At 40.4% G+C, this 19,174-nt stretch overlaps 1 protein-coding gene across 4 annotated transcripts in view; it reads right to left on the reverse strand.

Annotated features, from left to right (window-relative positions):
• Positions 1-19,174, reverse strand: part of IL15RA (interleukin 15 receptor subunit alpha) — a 52,135-nt gene that overhangs the window by 13,722 nt on the left and 19,239 nt on the right. For all 4 annotated transcript variants that reach the window (XM_066385677.1, XM_066385679.1, XM_066385676.1 and 1 more), the window contains exon 2: positions 920-1,114. In XM_066385677.1, the coding sequence (XP_066241774.1) occupies positions 920-1,114 (195 nt within the window). The remainder of the gene's footprint in view (positions 1-919; positions 1,115-19,174) is intronic.

Genomic DNA, 19,174 nt, shown 5'->3' on the forward strand with positions numbered 1-19,174 from the left:
GATTAGTATTTCTGGAAATGGTACAATGGGCTTCCACCACAATTTTATTTGGCTCCTTCTGACATGGTTATCCAGTTGTTAATAGTTTTAAAAAAATTGATTCTCCTTTTCAGGTAGCTCAGTTGGTTAGAGCATCATCCTGATACACCAGGGTTGCAGGTTTGATCCTCTATCATGGCAAATACAAGAGTCAACCAATGGATGCATAAATAAGTGGAACAACAGATTGATGATTTACTGTCTTCTTCTCCTTCCCTTTCTCTCTCCAAATTAATAAGTAAATTTTAAAAAATTGGCTTTGGTGACTTTCCCTCACTCTTACTCTGGAACACTGACTGGATACCAGATCTGGGTGACCAAGTTAAGGGAATCTGAGCCCCCTGTGTCTCCCCAGTCTCCTGGGGTGAATACCAATGGAAAAGAATGGCAATCATTTCCCTTCAGGCTGTCTCCTAGGGAGAAATTGGAAAAGCCCTCTGGGAAGCAAGCATGCTGGAGCACCTTTTCTGTGGCCAAATTCTTAAAGCATTCCATAATCTTAAAGCACTGATGGTAACAATAGTTCATATTTACCAGTTTTCACTCAATCCTCCTACAAGCCACAATGTTGACATCAGGTCCATTTTCTAGATGAGAAACCTGGAGTTCTGAGATGTCAGGGTCTTCACCCAAGGTCTCACAGATTTAGTTAGGTGGCAGAGCCAAGATTTGAACCCAGAATTGTGTGACTCCCTCAAAGCCCATTATTTCCACCTCCAGGAGGTGTTGTTTAGAGGCCTATTGGTTTATTTAGCCTCAGACCTCCACACAAATCTCTTGGCCCCTCAGATGGGCTCATTTGGTGACCCACATTGCAACACTGCTGTCTGTGTGTTTTTGGCAAAGGTGGGGGGAAGGACAGTACAGGACGTCTACTTACTGATGCACTTGAGAGTGGGAATTGTCCACTGGGTAATGTTTGTGTCCTCATTACGCAGGCACTTAGTCAAGCTAGAAGTACCAGCTTTACGCTTGAAACCAAAGTTACAACTATACCGCTCCCTGGAGTTCTCACTGTAACTCTTGACCTGGATGTTTGCATTTTCAATAGATGTGGGAGTAGAGCATGTGGTGCCTGCAAAAAGAAAGTACAGATAAGAGGGGAGAGATGAACAAATTTCAGCTCTTCAGAAGTCTTCCAGAAAGAAGTCTAGCCTTAGGTGCCAGCCATCCAGCATAACTAGAGACAGAGGAGTTATCAGTGAAAACCTACTTCCCCTCATCCCACTTCCCATTTGTCCCCACCCTCAATCTCTCTCAAAGGTCTCCATCTCTCTCTCTCTCTTCTGCCTCATCCACACTAAGCCTCCAAGATCTCTTGTCTTAACAAACAGCAGTAGCCTCCAGGAAACCAGCATCATCTTTAGAAATATATGACTTCATGCCTGACCAGCTGGTGGCGCAGTGGATAGAGCATCAGATCGAGATGTGGAGCACCCAGATTCAAAACCCCGAAGTTGCCAGCTTGAGCACGGGCTCATCAGGTTTGAGCAAGGCTCACCAGCTTGAGCACAGGGTTGCTGGTTTGAGCAAGGTGTCACTCAGTCTGCTGTAACGCCCCAGTCAAGGCACATATGAGAAAGCAATCAATGAACAACTAAGGTGCCGCAACAAAGAATTGATGCTTCTCATCTCTGTCTCTTCTTGTCTGTCTCTATCTGTCACTCTTTCTGTTTCTGTCACACACACACAAAAGAAATATATGACTTCACTAATTTCTTGACTTTTTGCTCCTCTTAGATTAACTTAAAAAAAAAAAATCCCTAAGTCTTCAAGGATCTTCCAGACTGGCCCTGCCTGGGGATCTATAAAGGTTCTTAGTAGTTCAAGGGTGAGGATCACCCAACATAACTGTTCTATCATGTTTGCTCCAAACCAATATTATTGGCCTATCCTTGTTTAAGATGAGGTCCTGTTCAATGCCAGAAAGGGTCTATTGCAGAAAAAATAAAAAAGTAAGGTTATTTTTAGCCATTTGAAACAACTGTATGATTTTTAAGTTTATTTTTCAATTCCAGTTGACATACAATATATTAGTTTCACGGGCACAACATAGTGATTAGGCATTTATATAACTTAGGAAGTGATGAACTGATGAGTCTAGTACCCATCTGACACCATAACTGTATGATTTTAATACTCTCTTTCCCATTAATTCAGTACATTTTAGGTTTTCTTGTATGTAGAGGAGGTGAGTAAGAACTAGTTTCTGAGGCAGTCTTGCCTGGTGACTTAGAGTGGGCTGCATTGGAAGGAAAATCCCACAGAAGGAAATTCTTTGCAGCATTTCCCATTGCCCTGGAGCTTGTAGGGACGTGTTGAGAAAGTTCTGTCCTCACCATTCCTGAAGTGTGTACAGATGCTGAGTGGTTCACTGGCTGAGGGGCTGGCAAAGGCCAGCAACCGAGGTTTTCAAGTAGCATAAGGCATAAAAGACTCTGGGCTGCCTACAGCGCCTGGGAGCTGGTTTTTTGGTTCCAGGTCTGGAAGCCTGAATCAAGTCGCTGCTGAGCAGCTGGGACATCAGCAGGCAAGGAGGTTGGGATTCAGCCAAGAGAACTGAGTGAAGTTATCTTTCTGCCAAGGAAAGTAGACAGAGGGGAGACCAAATAAAGTGGCAGTCAGATTCCGACTGGAGGAGGAAGGTCCCCAGCTGTGTCTATGCCAGACAGTCAGCGAAATATGGTCCTGCAGGCTCCTTTTACCAGAAAGTTTTTATTTTTTCTCTTTTTATTGAATTTATTGGGTGAAAATGGTTAACAAAATTACACAGGTTTGAGGCGCACAATTCCACAACACATCATCTGTACACTGTACTGTGTGTTCACCAACCCAAGTCAGGTCTCCGTCCATGACCACTTATCCTCCTTTACCCTCCTCCCTCTCCCTCCACCCACTTCCCCTCAACAGTCACCATACTATAGTCCACGTCCATGAGTTTTTTCTTCTTTCTTTCTTTTTTGCTCAATTACTCTACCTCTCCTTACTTAGCAACTCCCCGCCACAACCCACCAACAGCTAACAGCTTGCTCTCTGACTCTGTCTCTGTTTTGCTTGCTAGCTCATTTTGTTCATTAGATTCCACATATGAGTGCAATCATATGGTACTTGTCTTTCTCTGCCTGGCTTACTTCACTTAGCATAATGCTTCCAGGTCCATCCTTGCTGTTGCAAAGGGTAAGATTTCTTTCCTTTTTATGTTTTTATCGGAAAATAGTTAAACTCATTTATGTATTGCCTACAGTTCCTTCCTTCCTTCCTTCCTTCCTTCCTTCCTTCCTTCCTTCCTTCCTTCCTTCCTTCCTTCCTCCCTCCCTCCCTCCCTCCCTCCCTCCCTCCCTCCCTCCCTCCCTTCCTTCCTTCCTTCCTTCCTTCCTTCCTTCCTTCCTTCCTTCCTTCCCTTCTTTCTCTCCCTCGTTCTCTCTCTTTCTTTCCCTTCCTTCCTTTTTATTTTTTATTTTATTTTATTTTTTTAGTGGGAGAGACAGAGAGGGACACGTAGGGACAGACAGGAGGGAAGAGAGATGAGAAGCATCAGTTCTTCATTTGTGGCACCTTAGTTGTTCATTGATGGCTTTCTCATATGTGCATTGACCATGGGGCTCCAGCCAAGCCAGTGAACTTTTGCTCAAGCCAGCGACCTTTGGGCTCAAGCCAGCAACCATGGGATAATGTCTATGATCCCTCGCTCAAGCCCGTGCTCAAGCTGGTGAGCCTGCACTCAAGCTGGTAGTCTCGGAGTTTCAAACCTGGGTCCTCTGCATCCCAAGTCAACACTCTATCCATTGCACCACTGCCAGTCAAACAGATGCTTTCACACTACAACCTCAAAGATGAGTTGCTGCAACAGTGACCAGATGGCCCACAAAAGCTAAATTATATAGTCTCTTGCTCTTTTTTTTTTTTTTTGTATTTTTCTGAAGCTGGAAATGGGGAGAGACAGTCAGACAGACTCCCGCATGCGCCCGACCGGGATCCACCCAGCACGCCCACCAGGGGCGACGCTCTGCCCACCAGGGGGCAATGCTCTGCCCCTCCGGGGGGTCGCTCTGCTGCGACCAGAGCCACTCTAGCGCCTGGGGCAGAGGCCAAGGAGCCATCCCCAGCGCCTGGGCCATCCTTGCTCCAATGGAGCCTTGGCTGCGGGAGGGGAAGAGAGAGACAGAGAGGAAGGAGGGGGGGGGGTGGAGAAGCAAATGGGCACTTCTCCTATGTGCCCTGGCTGAGAATCGAACCCGGGTCCCCCGCATGCCAGGCCGACGCTCTACTGCTGAGCCAACCGGCCAGGGCTAGTCTCTTGCTCTTTACAGGAAGTTTGCCAATGCCTGTTTATGGTAGCCTTTAAAGAACCCGTTGCCCTTGTTACCAAGATCAATTGCCCTGTGATTCAGCACAAACTGGTGCAGTCCTCAGGGTAATTGAGGCTGACAAATGTAAGATAGCCCACATAAAAATAAAAACTTTCCACATGGCAAAACTCAATGAATGTCAAGAGGCAAATGACAAAATGGAAAAAATCACATCTCATATCATATAGGGCTAATTTCTTTTATTTTAAGAGCTCCTGAAAATCAGCAAAAGGAGTCCTAATCCCATAGGAAAACAGGGAAAATATATAAACAGGCAGTTAACAGAGAAGGAAATACAAGTGGCTCTTCAATATATAAAATATTCAACCTCATTCACAATGAAGAAAGTATAAAATAAAATTGCATAAGATAGATAGTGCTTCTAGCTCCCGAATTGGAAAAAAGCCAAAAGTTGATTACTATATCATGTTACTTTCATATAGCTCATACAGTACCCAATGAAGGCAATCTAAATACACATGCTTTTTGACCCCACAATTCCACTTCTAATAATTTACCTTGCAGATATACCTGGATATTTATGAATTGAGTATGTACAAAGTTACTGATTATAATAGCCAGTACCTGTAAATTACCTTGTACATCCTCAGTAGGAGACTAAGGACACTGGAGTACAGCTGCACAATGGAGCACTGCTCAGCTCTTTTTTTTTTTTTTTTTTGTATTTTTCTGAAGCTGGAAACGGGAAGGCAGTCAAACAGACTCCCGCATGCACCCGACCTGGATCCACCTGGCATGCCCTCCAGGGGGTGATGCTCTGCCCATCTGGGGGTTGCTCTGCTGCAACCAGAGCCATTCTAGCGCCTGAGGCAGAGGCCACAGAGCTATCCTCAGCGCCCGGGCAAACTTTGCTCCAATGGAGCCTTGGCTGCGGAGGGAAAGAGAGAGACAGAGAGGAAGGAGAGGGGGAGGGGTGGAGAAGCAGATGGGTGCTTCTCCTGTGTGCCCTGGCCGGGAATCAAACCCAGGACTTCTGCATGCCAGGCCGACGCTCTACCACTAAGCCAACCGGCCAGGGCCTTGCTCAGCTCTTTAAAATAGACAAAGAAAGCTCTTTATGCATTAAAGTGGAAAGCCCTCCAAGATACACTGTTAGGTTTAGAAGAAAAGGATCAGAACACTGTATTATTAGAAGCTATCATCAGTGAAAAAAGAAGAAACAATACCTATACACCAATTTCAATCTATGCATAAAACCTTTGAAAGGATACACAAGAAACTATTAGCCCTGAAGATGAGGCAGAAAGAGGTGATGGAAGAGACTTTTTACTGGATGCCTTTTCATACTGTCTAAATTTTGGAAGGCAGCTATGCTCACCACTATACCATCAACGCTGCAGATACTGTCTAAATTTTGAACAGTGTCAACATTAAAAATGCTTCTGAAAGTTTTTGTAATATTCTGTCTATTAAGCTAGTATGTACATAAGTATTTATTATTCTTTCTTATGTGTTACATATGTGCTGATGCAAAAATAGAAATATTTAGCCACCAGTGCCATTTAGCCACTAACCAATCAAAACAGCTATTGGCATTAACCAGGACCGGGCAAGGTGACCATTGGTCACAGGTGAACTGCCACACTGATGAGAACTGGCAGAATACTAGTCATGCATATATGTTATATACTGTGTTAAATATATGAAATACTTAATAATAAAAAGGAAAGGGATTTTTTGTGTGTGTGTGTGACAGAGACAGAGTCAGAGAGAGAGACAGATAGGGACAGACAGAAGGAGGAGAGAGAGATGAGAAGCTTCAATTCTTTGTCGCAGCTCCTTAGTTGTTCATTAATTGCTTTCTCATATGTGTCTTGACTGAGAGGGCTACAGCAGACTGAGTGACCCCTTGCTCGAGCCAGTGACCTTGGGCTCAAGCTGGTGACCTCAGGGACTTGAACCTGGGTCCTCCATGTTTCAGTCTTATGCTCTAGCCACTGTGCCACTGCCTGGTCAGGCAAAGAAGGAGGGAATTTTAAAGTGACCTACTGCAGGAAGTCAGAACCTTGGTTGAGGCTAGGTCAAGAGAAGGACAAATCATGCCAAGGGTGGGCATTTAGTTTTAGTGCATACTGTAATATATCTCTGGCTACAAGAGTATGAGAAGTGCAACATATCTTAGATTTGGGGATTTTTGCCTTTCTCTGGGCAAGTTAAGGCAGCCTGAGGTAAAAAGAGTCGAGACAGCTTCTAAGGCCTTTTGGGAGGAGTCTGGACATGCTTTTGGGGGACAAGACACAGGTTGCTCCCAGAAGACTGGATGTGACAAAGTACGCGTGAAGGGAAAGACAGGCTTTATCAGAAAACGTTACCAAAAGAAAATAAGAGCCAGAGCTAGAGTGATGAGAGTTTTTTTAAAACTATAAAACTGTTAAAAATTTCCTTCTTCCTTTTAATTATACGTTGAAATATTTGAGCAAGATTTAGACCCCACAACTTTCTTGGCTTGAAACTTAATGGCTAAACTCGGTGTCCTGGGGCTTGTCCAGTCATATCCATTCATTTCATTTTTGTGGCACCTCTCTGTAGACAGATGCTCAGTAGATCTTCAGAATAAGCCTAGGGCTGGTCTAATGGCTGGTTAGCTGACACGTAGTATTTGTTCTCATGTCTGAGTTTAGGAATGTCAGGGTAAGGCAATATTCGAGTCTGAGTCTGATGACTTAGCAACCTGAGAGTACTGTGAGCAGACTAACGGCCAAATGGATGAGGTGAGCTTGGCCACTTATCCAGATTAGACTGTGTGCTAGGCCTGAAGGGGGACAGATTCTGGAAAATTTGACCATCTACTGCAGCTCTGAACATCACGGTGAGGATTCTGGCACACTAATCTAATCTCTATCCATCTTGGAAAATGTCTCTGATCTCTGCCTGGGTGTTCAGGTGATGCTGATTTCTCTCTGTAGCCTTCAAATAAGCCAATCTTGTTTGACTTATCCCAATAGAATCTGCTTCCTTTTGGTTGGGCAGGATCTGGGTTAGCTTTGACTAAATGGCAGCTTTCTCCTTCCTTCTCACCTGCTTCCTGTGAATGGCCTGCTTCTGCCTAGAAACCTTAGCTTGCTGGAGGAGGGCCCTGACCCTCTGCCCAGGTCTTGCCCATCTTTCTCCCAGAGAGCAGTCCCTGACTTTCTACACTCTCCAGCTGATGGCTAGGTTTGGATGCCAGAGAATGGCTGTCAGAATCACCAGGATACTGACCTGACTTCCAGAATCACTATCTCCTGGACCCCTAATACCATGTCCCCTTGGTCAGGTGGGCCTCCAGATATCAAAATCAGAGGGGGCCAACTTAGAATTCAGAATGTCATTAGGACAACCTACAGTAAAGTGTGCCCAGCAGCCTTCAGACAAGTAGCCCACAGGGAGGTCAGCTGTCAGACCCTCCCTTTCTACTTCAGGAAGCCCTCCCCTTTAAGCTCTGTCAGCACGGGTTCAGCATACGCTAGGCCTGAGCCCACCTGCACTGTGATAGCCTGGTGGGTCAGTCACTGCAGGCTTCACTTGGTCTTCCTAGTCTGGAGAGAGAAAATGGATTGTTGGTTTTGTTCTTATTTTAACCACTGACCTTCTTTTAAAGTCTAATATTATATTTTATTATATATATAACACTGGGGAACAAAATTTCTATTGCATCCACAAAAACACTGTTCTTACCTAATTCAAGTGTGCTGATCTCAAATCTGACATTAGTTTTTCTCTGTAAGCTACAGGTTTTTTGCAATTCAAGATTTTAGGTTTTTATCTTATTGTAAAATTTTCAACATTTAGTTTAACATAATGAAGTAGAATGTCTTCTTGGGCATAATTTTTGTGAAAATATAATAATTTATATAATGCAGTAAATACACTAATACACTAAAAGATATGATTGCATCAGAATTTGTCTACAATTTCAAAATAGAACATATTAAAACACTTATTTTAATCATAAAATTTGCGTAAAATTTATTTAAATTCTATTAAGGCAAAAATTTGCATTTGTAGCTCTTGCTTTTGTGTACTTGTTGAGGGCAATCTCGTTTGATGCTCCAGCAGTAGTCTGCCATCACTAACAGCTCTAATATTTTCGAGAAACTTATCAAGGTGACTGTTCAGGAAGTGAATCTTAACGCTCATGTTACATCCAATGTCCCGGAAAGCCAACAGGATCCTTTGAACCAGAAGTTCATAGTTTTCTGCTTTTTTGTTGCCAGGGAAGTTCTTTGTAACTGCCACAAAAGACTGCCATGCTGCTTTCTCCACCTTATTCATCTTCCTGGCAAATTCTTCATCATGTATGAGGGTTCAAATTTAAGGTCCATCAAATACACCCGCTTTTATCTTCTAAAAAGACAGGCAGAAAAAGCAGAAATAATATGTTAAAAGCATTCACTTTCTCTACTCAAAGCCTGAACAAACTGCTTCATTAAGCCAAGTTTGATGTGAAGTGGGGGAAAAATGATCCTGTCTCGATTAACTACAGGTTCATTCACAATATTTTGCATCCCTACTTCCAGAGCTTCACGTTTCGGCCACTCCTTCTGTGTCCAGTGTTTCTCCCGAGCTTGGTTGTCCCACAAATACAGAAAGCAAGGATACTTCATGAAACCTCTCTGTTGTCCTAGCAGGAAATTTACTTTTTTTTTTTTTTTGTATTTTTCTGAAGCTGGAAACAGGGAGAGACAGTCAGACAGACTCCCGCATGTGCCCGACCAGGATCCACCTGGCACGCCCACCAGGGGCGAAGCTCTGCCCACCAGGGGGCGATGCTCTGCCCCTCCCGGGCGTCGCCCTGTGGCGACCAGAGCCACTCTAGCGCCTGGGGCAGAGGCCAAGGAGCCATCCCCAGAGCCCGGGCCATCTTTGCTCCAATGGAGCCTTGGCTGCGGGAGGGGAAGAGAGAGAGAGGAAGGAGAGGGGGAGGGGTGGAGAAGCAGATGGGCGCTTCTCCTGTGTGCCCTGGCCGGGAATCAAACCCGGGACTTCTGCACACCAGGCCGACGCTCTACCACTGAGCCAACTGGCCAGGGCCAGAAATTTACCATTTTAAGATCCACACAAATGATCCAGTTATGCTCCTCTTACTTCAGTAAGTCGAGGACAATTTTTATGTCATTATAATCTTCTTGTAGATGAGTGGAATAACCAATTGGAACTGCTGCATAAACATTACCATTGTGTAGGAGAACACATTTTAGACTTCGTTTAGAGCTGTCAAGAAATAGTCGCCATTCTGTTGGACTGTAAGTGGTAACACCTAGCTGGCTGAGAAGACTACTGATATCGTGACAGTAAACAAAGTGTTTGTCTTCGGAAAAAAAGTCCACAAAAATTTGTTCAGGCTTCCTGAAATGGGATACTTTAGCTGACAGGTGAAGTACATTCTTTTCTTGAAGCCTGGAGGTTAATAACTCAGCTGCTTTCTTTGATAGGCCCAAATCTCTTACGAAGTCATTCAATTCTGGTTGGCTAAACTGCTGAGGGGTTAATGACTGCTTGGCATCAGAAGAAGACCCTTCAGATTCTACAACTATTTCCTCATGCATCTTATCAAAATACAGTTGATCACCATGTTCACTTTCTTTGTCCTTAGAAGAAATAAAACCATTGAAAACTGCAACTAGGTGTGTCTCAGAGTGTGGGATAGGTCGTATTGCTGAAGGAAATTAGGATATGCGATCATATACCTTTTTTTCTTGCTGATGCCCTTTGTGTGGATCAGACAGAAATAACAGTCACTGCTGTGGTCCTTAGGTTCACACCCAACCCTGGGAATACAAAAAAGCATTCCTTTGCATTTTCCTTTTGTCCAGTCATGAAGCGTGTCCTCACAATTATAACACACTATATGAGGAGCCCAATTCTTGTCTCAATCGCCAAGGGGAACTTGAAAATAGTCAATATATGCATGTGTCACAAATGATGAAATATTGCGCCTTTGATGTTGAAGTGTGTAACAGCCACATATATAACAGAAGGTGTCAGGACTATTCTTACAATTACACCTACTCGAAGAAGCCATGATTCAATCTTAAAACAAAATAAGAGGGTGTTATCAGATAATAATTTTTTACATTTAAAAACAACTACAATTATGTAAAAGTGATGTTTATAAAACATTAATTGCCTTGTGGTTATGTTCAATCCAAGAGTCGTTGCCCTTTAACTCCAATTTAAAAACCAATGCATACCATTAACTGTAACAAAAAGAAATTAAAATTGCATAAAAACTAGAGCATGCACCAAAAAATGGATTTCAGATTTGGAATCAGTGATGCAGACATATATAGAAAAAGTTCTAAAACTTTATGCAACAGAAAATGAAAAAAGGCCTGACCTGTGGTGGCGCAGTGGATAAAGCATCGACCTGGAAATGCTGAGGTCGCCGGTTCGAAACCCTGGGCTTGCCTGGTCAAGGCACATATGGGAGTTGATGCTTTCAGCTCCTCCCCCCTTCTCTCTCTCCTCTCTCTCTCTTCCCCTCTCTCTCTCTTCCCCTCTCCTTTCTAAAATGAATTAAAAAAAAAAAAGAAAATGAAAAAAAAAATTGTTCCCCAGTGATAATCTGTGCCATCCTTTATCATTCCATACTGACAGTCTCCATGTTCTCTTTTCACTTATGTGGCTTCTATAGTGGGCTCAAACATTTTCATTTCCTCTTCAATGAGATAATAGGATATACATCATTTTAACTTACTAATTTCCTAAAAGGAAAATACTTCCTACTAATTTCTATGAACAAAGCAAGCTGGGCCAGATACTGAGTAAATTAGTGATTGTTTACAGCTTGTGTAGAATTTCTCCCAAGTCCATCTGTGCTGTCAAACCTGCAGGTAAAGGTCTAAAGTCACTGTCATCTGTCCTTTTCAACTTGAAAAATCTATAGGAACCAGTCATCATCAGTGAGTGAAAGAAACTCAGTCTGGGTTTTGGATGAGAAAGAAGTTACAACTACGGAAAGGCAAAGGGGATGAGTAGAATGTGTCCTATGATGTTGGAATAGAATTGAGGTTGGAGGTATCAGTATGTAATTAACATGTGTTACACATGTGTGTACAAGAGTCCATGTGTGCCTGTGAGTGTGTACATGCAAGTATGTACCTGTGCAAGTGTGTGTATATGTGTGTGCTAACTCTGTCCTCTGACAGTGCCTAGAAGCAATAACATACTAGCAGCAAACATACTTGTTACCCAGATCTTGGTCTCTACAAAAAGAGACCATGGTTCTTGGGAGAAAAGGCTGATTCCAGGGTTAGGACATGAGAAGCACACATGAACATAGACTATCTCATATCAGAAAGAAAGAAAATGCTCAAAGAATGATGGAACCGTGTCAAAGGGGTATAGTGACCACGTTGAACCACCTCTTGCTGGCCATACCTGGGGGAATTTGAGTATTAAAACAAGATGGTAGCCTTGGCCAGGTGGCTCAGTGGTAAAGAGTCAGTCCAGTGTGGATGGCCCAGGTTTGATTCCCACTCAGTGCACACAGAAGAAACAACCATCTGCTTCTCCTTCCCTGCCCACCCTTCCCCTCCTGCAGCAATGGCTTGATTGGTTCAAGCACATTGGTCCTGGGCACTGAGGATGGCTTTGTGGAGCCTCCACCTCTAGCACTAAAAAATATCTTGGTTGCAAGCATGGCCCCAGATGGGCAGAAGATCGGCCACAGACAGGGGTTGCTGGGTGGGTCCTGGTAGAAATGCATGCAAGAGTCGTCTATTTCCCCTCCTCTCACTTGGAAAAGAAGGGGGTGAAAAAGAAGATGGTAAAAGATTATAGGAAAAATAAAATTATAGAAGTTTGTACTAATATATAAATGAGTAGGGAAGAAGAGAAAGCCCTTCTTATAATAGATCAAAATTAACATTACCAATATTGGGACAAATCAGTATCATATGCCTCCTGATCCAATTCACTGAGAAAGACAGCATCACATCTGTGGTATTCCCCCAAATCCATAACCTGAATTAGAAAACACCTGAGGAACCTAAACTGAGGGACATTCTAAAAATAGTTAGCTTGTATTTAAGATCAAGAAAGATAAAAAAAGGCATAGGGAATGTTCCAGACTAAACGAGGTTAAAGAGACACTACAACTAATGTAACGTGGTTAAAGACATTGAGACCAATGACAAAATTTGAATATGGATTGAGTATTAGATAATAGTATTGTGTCAAGGTTAAATTTCCTGATTTTAGTAATTGTTCTTTAATTATGTTGTTTTTTAGGAAGGTATGTAAGAGAATGTTGAATGTTGCTCTTAGGAAATACAGACTGAAGTACTTAGGCATAAAAGGACATAATGTCTCCAAATTACTTTTAAAATGCTTTAGAGGAAAATGTATATAAGTGGAGAGGGGAAATGATGAGGTAAATGGGCAAAATGTAAACAGTTGGTGAAACTGGGTAAAAAGACAGTCAGAAGGTCTTTGTACTACTCTTGCAACTTTACTATAAGTTTAAGGTTATAACAGAATAAATAAGTGAAAAAATAAAGTTAGTATCCAAATAAAAACTACTTGATGAGTGGCATTTGGAACCCCCTTTTTTTTTTAGGATTCCTCTTGAAGGAAACTCTAAGAGCCACTAAAAACTTAGGCCAAGATTATACATGTTTGGTCAGGAACATTTTCTTTTCATTTCCCTAACTGCGGTTTTTATAGTGCTAATTTTTCCTCTTTTCTTGTCTAGTATTCACAGCTTTTAGGGTTCCTTTTTTTTTTTTTCATTTCCAGGATCCAATAGTGGTGTTTCCACTCTTCCTGCATTTGGTGTTTGACTGTGGCTTTGGTTCACTGTGTGCATTCAGCATTCCCATGTAGGAGCCCTTGTTCTGCTATGGGAACTCTGCTCCTAATTATCTTCATCTTCATCTTGGGCTTTCGATGCTAGTGTTCTCAAATGTGAGCGTGCATCAGAGCCAGCTGCAGGGCTTGTTAAAACACAGAGTGCTGGGTCCTCCTCCCAGGGCTCCTGAGCCAGTAGGACTCAGGATGGCTGCTTGTTCATACCTTTCTTAGGTAATGGCATTGGTGCCATCAGTGACGGTTTCTTTTACAGGTTCCTCTTCTCAATTTCTTTTTGAATACTATTAAATTGGATCTAATTCTCCCTCTTCTACCTCAAATTCCTCCCATCACCAATGTGTGTGTGTGCGCGTGAGTGTGTGTGTGTGTGTGTGTGTGTGTGTGTGTGTTTAGGTTGATGTACCATGGTTTTAGCTTCTTATTACCAAAATCTTAAAATCTTAAATCGGCATCTGTGATGCTCTGCTGTATATTAATATAGCTGGGAAACTACTTAGAGGTTGTGGGAGTGGCGGGGAATGCTCATAAAACTCAATGCTAGAAATCTGACAGTAGAACAGAACAGATAGTTCCATAAAAATGCTAGACTCTGCTCTATGATAAAATGTTCCTTCCTTCTGAAGGAAGTGGAATTGACCTTGAATCTTTGGACCTTTCAGGTAATATTATGTTATCAGTGCCTGGACGGTCTCCATCCAGCCACAGATCAGTGATTTCAGAGAATATGAAAGGCATGAGGTTCCTAGGGGAAAAGGCTAAGTGAAGACTGGATTTATTTGATAGGAATATATTTAACTGGAGTTTCCTACCTGGCCCTTTCCTTCCATATGCCAAACCTGCTCTTTGAAGCTGTTAGCATCATTGTCTTGGGCCTGGAGGAACTTGTGAGATCACAGAGTCGAGCTCTCAGCTTCTACAGGACTAGTGGACCCTGTTATGGTTATTCTGAAATCTCAGAAAGGAAGTCTAAGAGCCTCTACCTAACTCCAAATACCACACACACAGTCACTTGCAAACCAGTCCCTTTAGGATTGCAAAGACACTGCTCTAGCCTTATTTCTACTCAGCATAATGTCCTTAGCATAACCCATATCATAGTATATTGCACAATATCCTTCCTTTTTAAAGTTGAACAATATTACATTGTATGTATATACCACATTTTGATTATCCATTCACCCATCGATGTATATATAAGTTTCTACATCTTGTCTATTGTGAATAATGTGGCTATGAACATGAATGTACAAATATATCTCTTTGAAACCCTACTTTCAAATCTTTTGGGTATATAACCAGAAGTAGAATTGCTGGATCATATAGTAATTCTATTTTTATTTTTTTGAGAACCTTTATTCTGTTTTCCACAGTGCCTGTGCCATTTTACAGTCCTACCAACAGTGTACAAGGGTTTCTAATTCTCTACATCTTTGCCAACACTTTTTAAAAAAATAGTAGCCACCCCAATGGTGTGAAGTGTATCTCATTGAAATTTTTATTGCATTTCCCTAATGATTAGAGATGTTAAGAATGCTTATTGACCATTTTTATATCTTCTTTGGAGATTTTTGTTCTTGACTTATTTTTGAATCAGGTTGTTTTTGTTATTGTTGCTATTGAGTTTTAGCCATTCTCTATATATTCAGGATATTAATCCCTTATTAGATACATGATTTGCATAAAATTTCCCCCATTCGGTGGGCTGATTTTTATTGTTGATAGGGTCTCTTGATATACAAAATTTTTACTAAATCCTATACGTCTATTTTTTCTTTTGTTACTTTTGCCTTTTGTGTCATATCCAAGAAATCATTGCCAAATCCAATGTCATGAAGAGTTTTTCTTATGTTTTCTTCCTTTTTACAATGTATATAACATCAATTAATTTGAAATGTTTTTGAGGTAACATTGTTTAATAACATTATACAAATTTCAGGTGTACAACATTATAATTCAATATCTGTATACACTATTATGTGCTAACCACCAAAAGTCTACTTTTCTTCCATTACCATGTATTTGTCCTCTCCGTGCCCTCCTTCCCTTCTGGTAACCACCATTCTATTGTCTGTATCTATGAGTTTGTTTTTGTTTTGTTTTGTTATAAAGAAAAGGTGATACACACACACACACAATAGAATACTACTCAGCTATAAAAAAGATAAAATAATGCCATTTGCAACAACATGGATGGATCTTGAAGGTATTATGCTAAGTGAAATAAGTCAGATGGCAAAGGACAAAAACTATAATTCCATTCATATATAAAATATAAAACTAAAAAAAGAACTATATTTTCTTCTAAGAGTTTTATTGTTTTAGGTCTTACATTTAAGTCTTTGATCCATTTTGAGTTATTTTTTGTATACAGTATGAGATAAGGTTCCCACTTCATTCTTCTGCAGGTGGAAGTCCAGTTTTCCCAGTACCACTGGTTGAAAAGACTTTCCTTTCCCAACTGAATGTCTTTGGCATCACTGTCAAAAATAATGTATCCATATATATGATGGTTTATTTGGGGGCTCTCTATTCCATTGGTTTATATGTCAGTTTTTATGATAGTACCACACTGTTTTGATTACTGTAGCTTTGTACTAAGTTTGAAATCAGGAAGTATGAGTCCTCCAGTGTTCTTTTTCTTCTTCAAGATTGTTTTGGCGATTTGAGATTCCATATGAGTTTTAGGATGGGTTTTTCTATTTCTGAAAAACAAATCATTAGGATTTTGATAGGGAGTGCTTTGAATCTGTAGATCGCTTTAGGTAGTATCAACATTTTAACAGTATTAACTTTCAGCCATGTTTTATACTTTTTATTGTACAAATCTTTTACCTCCTTGGTAAAGTTTATTCTTAAGTATTTTTATTATTTTTGATGTTATTAAAAATGGAATTGTTTTTGTAAATTCCTTTTTCATCACTGTGTAGAAGTGCAGCTTGTCAACTTTTGTCTTGCTACATGAATTAATTTATTAGTTCTAACAGTTTTTTGTGTAAAATATTTAGTTTTCTACATATCAGATCATAAATTCTGCAAACAGAGATAATCTTATTTCTTCCTTTTCAATTTGTATCCCTTTTATATCATTTCTTTGACTAATTACTCCAGCTAGAATGTCTAGTACCATGTTGAATGGAAGTGGTGAAAGCAGGCATTTTTGCCTTGCTCCTGATCTTAGAGGAAAAGCTTTCAGTTTTTCACCACTGAGTATGATGCTCACTTTGGATTTCCATGTATAGTTTTATTATGTTGAGTTAGTTGTCTTCTTTTTAGTATTTTTATCATGACAGTGTGTTGAATTTTATCAAATGCTTTTTCTGCATCAATTGATATGTTTTCTCCCTTTATTCTTTTAATGTGGTATATTACATTGATCAGTTTTCATATGTTGAATCATTCATTCATTTCAGAACTAAACCCCAATTGGTCATGGTGTATAATTCCTTTAACATGCTGCTGAATTTAGTTTGCTAATATTCTGTTAAGTATTTTTGTATCAGTGTTCATAAGGAATATTGGTGTGTAATTTTCTTATAGTTTCTTTGAATGGCTCTGGTATCAGGATAATACAGGCCTCAGAGAATGAATTAGAAAGTATTCCCTTCTCAATTTTGGGGAAAAGTTTGAGAAGGATAGGTATTTAGTAGAATTCATGTTTAGTAGAATTCATAAGTGAAGTCATTAGATCCAAGACTTTTCTTTGTATGGAGATTTTGACTATTGATTCAATCTCCTTACTAGTTATAGATCGGTCTATTCAGATGTTATAGTTCTTCATTATTTAGTCTTGGTAGATTATATGTATCCAGGAATTTGGTTCCATTTTATCTAGGTTATCCAATTTGTTAGTGTAGAATTGTGCATATGGCTCTCTTATAATCCTTCCTATTTCTGTAAAATTGATAGTAATTCCTTCACTTTCATTTCTGATTTTAGTAATTTGAATCTTTTTCCTTTTTTTCTTAGTCCATCTAGCCAAATATTAGCCAATTTGTTGATCTTTTCAAAGAATCAACTTTTAGTTTCATTAATTTTTCTCTATTGTTTTCCTAATCTCTATTTTGTTTATTTCTGCTCTAATTTTTATTATTTCCTTCCTTCTGATAACTTTGGGTTTACTTTGTTGTTTTTCTAGTTTCTTGAGGTAGAAAGGTTGCTGGGTTAACTTTTTCTACATCTTCCTTTAGTTTTTTAAGATAATTGTTTTGAAGTCTTTCTAGTATATCTGCCATCAGGTCTTTCTTGGGGATAATTTCTATTGACTCATATTTTCTTTTGAATGAGTCATACTTTCCTGTTTCTTTCTATGACTTGTAATTTATTGTTGTTGTGGATGAAAACTGGACATTTGAATCTAATAATCTGCAAATCAGATTTGCCCCATCTCAAGGTTTACTGCTTTTGGTATTTTAAAAAATTGTTGTGCCTGTCCTGTGGTGGTGCAGTGGATCAAGCATCAACCTGGAATGCTGAGGTCACTGGTTCAAAACCCTGGGCTCGCTCGGTCAAGGCACATATGGGAGTCGATGTTTCCTGCTTCTCCCCTCCTTCTCTCTCTGTCTCTATTTCTCTCTCTGTCTCTATTCACTAAAAAATGAATAAATAAAAATAAAAAATAAATAAAACACACACAAAATTGTTGTAGGCTGTCAGTATGCTAAGGGTCAACCTGTGATGTAAACTGAAGATCTTAGGTCTTGTCTGAATTTTTCCCTGGGCTTGCATAGCCACTTTCTAATTTTTTCTGGATATGCAGTTGTTTCTGAATGTCCTAGTTGTTAATATCTAGCTTCCAAAAGAGGAAAAGGGGAAATATGGAGGGGTATGGGGAAAGGCTCCCAGCTCTTTAACCCTTTAATAGTGAGTATTTTTCATGCTCATTGAGCCCTGGGAGTGAGTTTTTCTTTTTTTCAAAAAATGAAATTAGTTCCAGTTACAGTTTTATTAACTTAAAATCATGTTTGTTTTATAACCAATTTATGGAAACAAGAAGAACATACATTTGCCTTTTTTTTAATGTTGCCTTATACATGTACAATCATATTCTGGATGGTCAGGAAGCATGAGGATGTACATGAACGTTCGTACTACTCAAAGGGTTAAGTCCCCTGGAAGTCACTTCAGTTGGTCTGAAATGTGCTTGCGGAGACAGGGAGAGGTGCAACAACAATGGCTACCCACCTCTTTGGTGGCACTTCTGTGATCAGAGGCACTGATCAGTGATCACAACACAGGTGCTTTACATATGTAGAACAAGGTTCTTTTTTGGCCACCCTGGCTCCACAAGCTATGTGCATGCTGCTCCAGGAGCACGTGCATAGCTGCCTATCACATGCCTGAGGGTAGAGAATAGGTAGTTGCTATTGTATTAAGACTTAAAGTTAACCACAGTTGATTACAATTTACCATCCAAGTCTTCCCCTGGAATTTGCAAATCTTCAATAGACTTAAAGAGTTCCAAGATTGTTATATCAGAGAGAATCTGTCAGTGCAGTTATTGTCTAGGTAAATAAATAGATTCCTGATGCTTCCTACCCTACCATCTTTCCAGAATTCTAGTTTACCCTACTGTTTTGAATGAATGGTTCCCTGGGGACACAATTCTAGGCAGATGGCTTTTCTTCTCAGCCTTTGAATCTTTCTGGAATTTATTACCATTGCTCTGAAAAGCTCACTTTGTGTCTAATTATTGTTTCTCTGTCAGTAATCATCTTTTCTCTCTGGATACTTAAGATCTTCTCTTTGATTCTAGTGTTCTACACATTCATTACAGTGGTTCTTGGTATGGGTTTCTTTTTATTTATCTTGCTTGGTGATGTTTATGAAATTTGACCTTTTGTGTCTTTGATGGCTTTGACCAGTTCTGGAAAATACTCAGCCATTAGCTCCTTGATTATCATCTCTTCTTTGTTGTCCTTCTTAAGCTCTTTGGGAACTCTGGTCCTATTATTCTTATCCTATCTGTCTTATTC

The sequence above is a fragment of the Saccopteryx leptura genome, chromosome 5, assembly GCF_036850995.1.
Source record: "Saccopteryx leptura isolate mSacLep1 chromosome 5, mSacLep1_pri_phased_curated, whole genome shotgun sequence".
Taxonomy (NCBI): domain Eukaryota; kingdom Metazoa; phylum Chordata; class Mammalia; order Chiroptera; family Emballonuridae; genus Saccopteryx; species Saccopteryx leptura.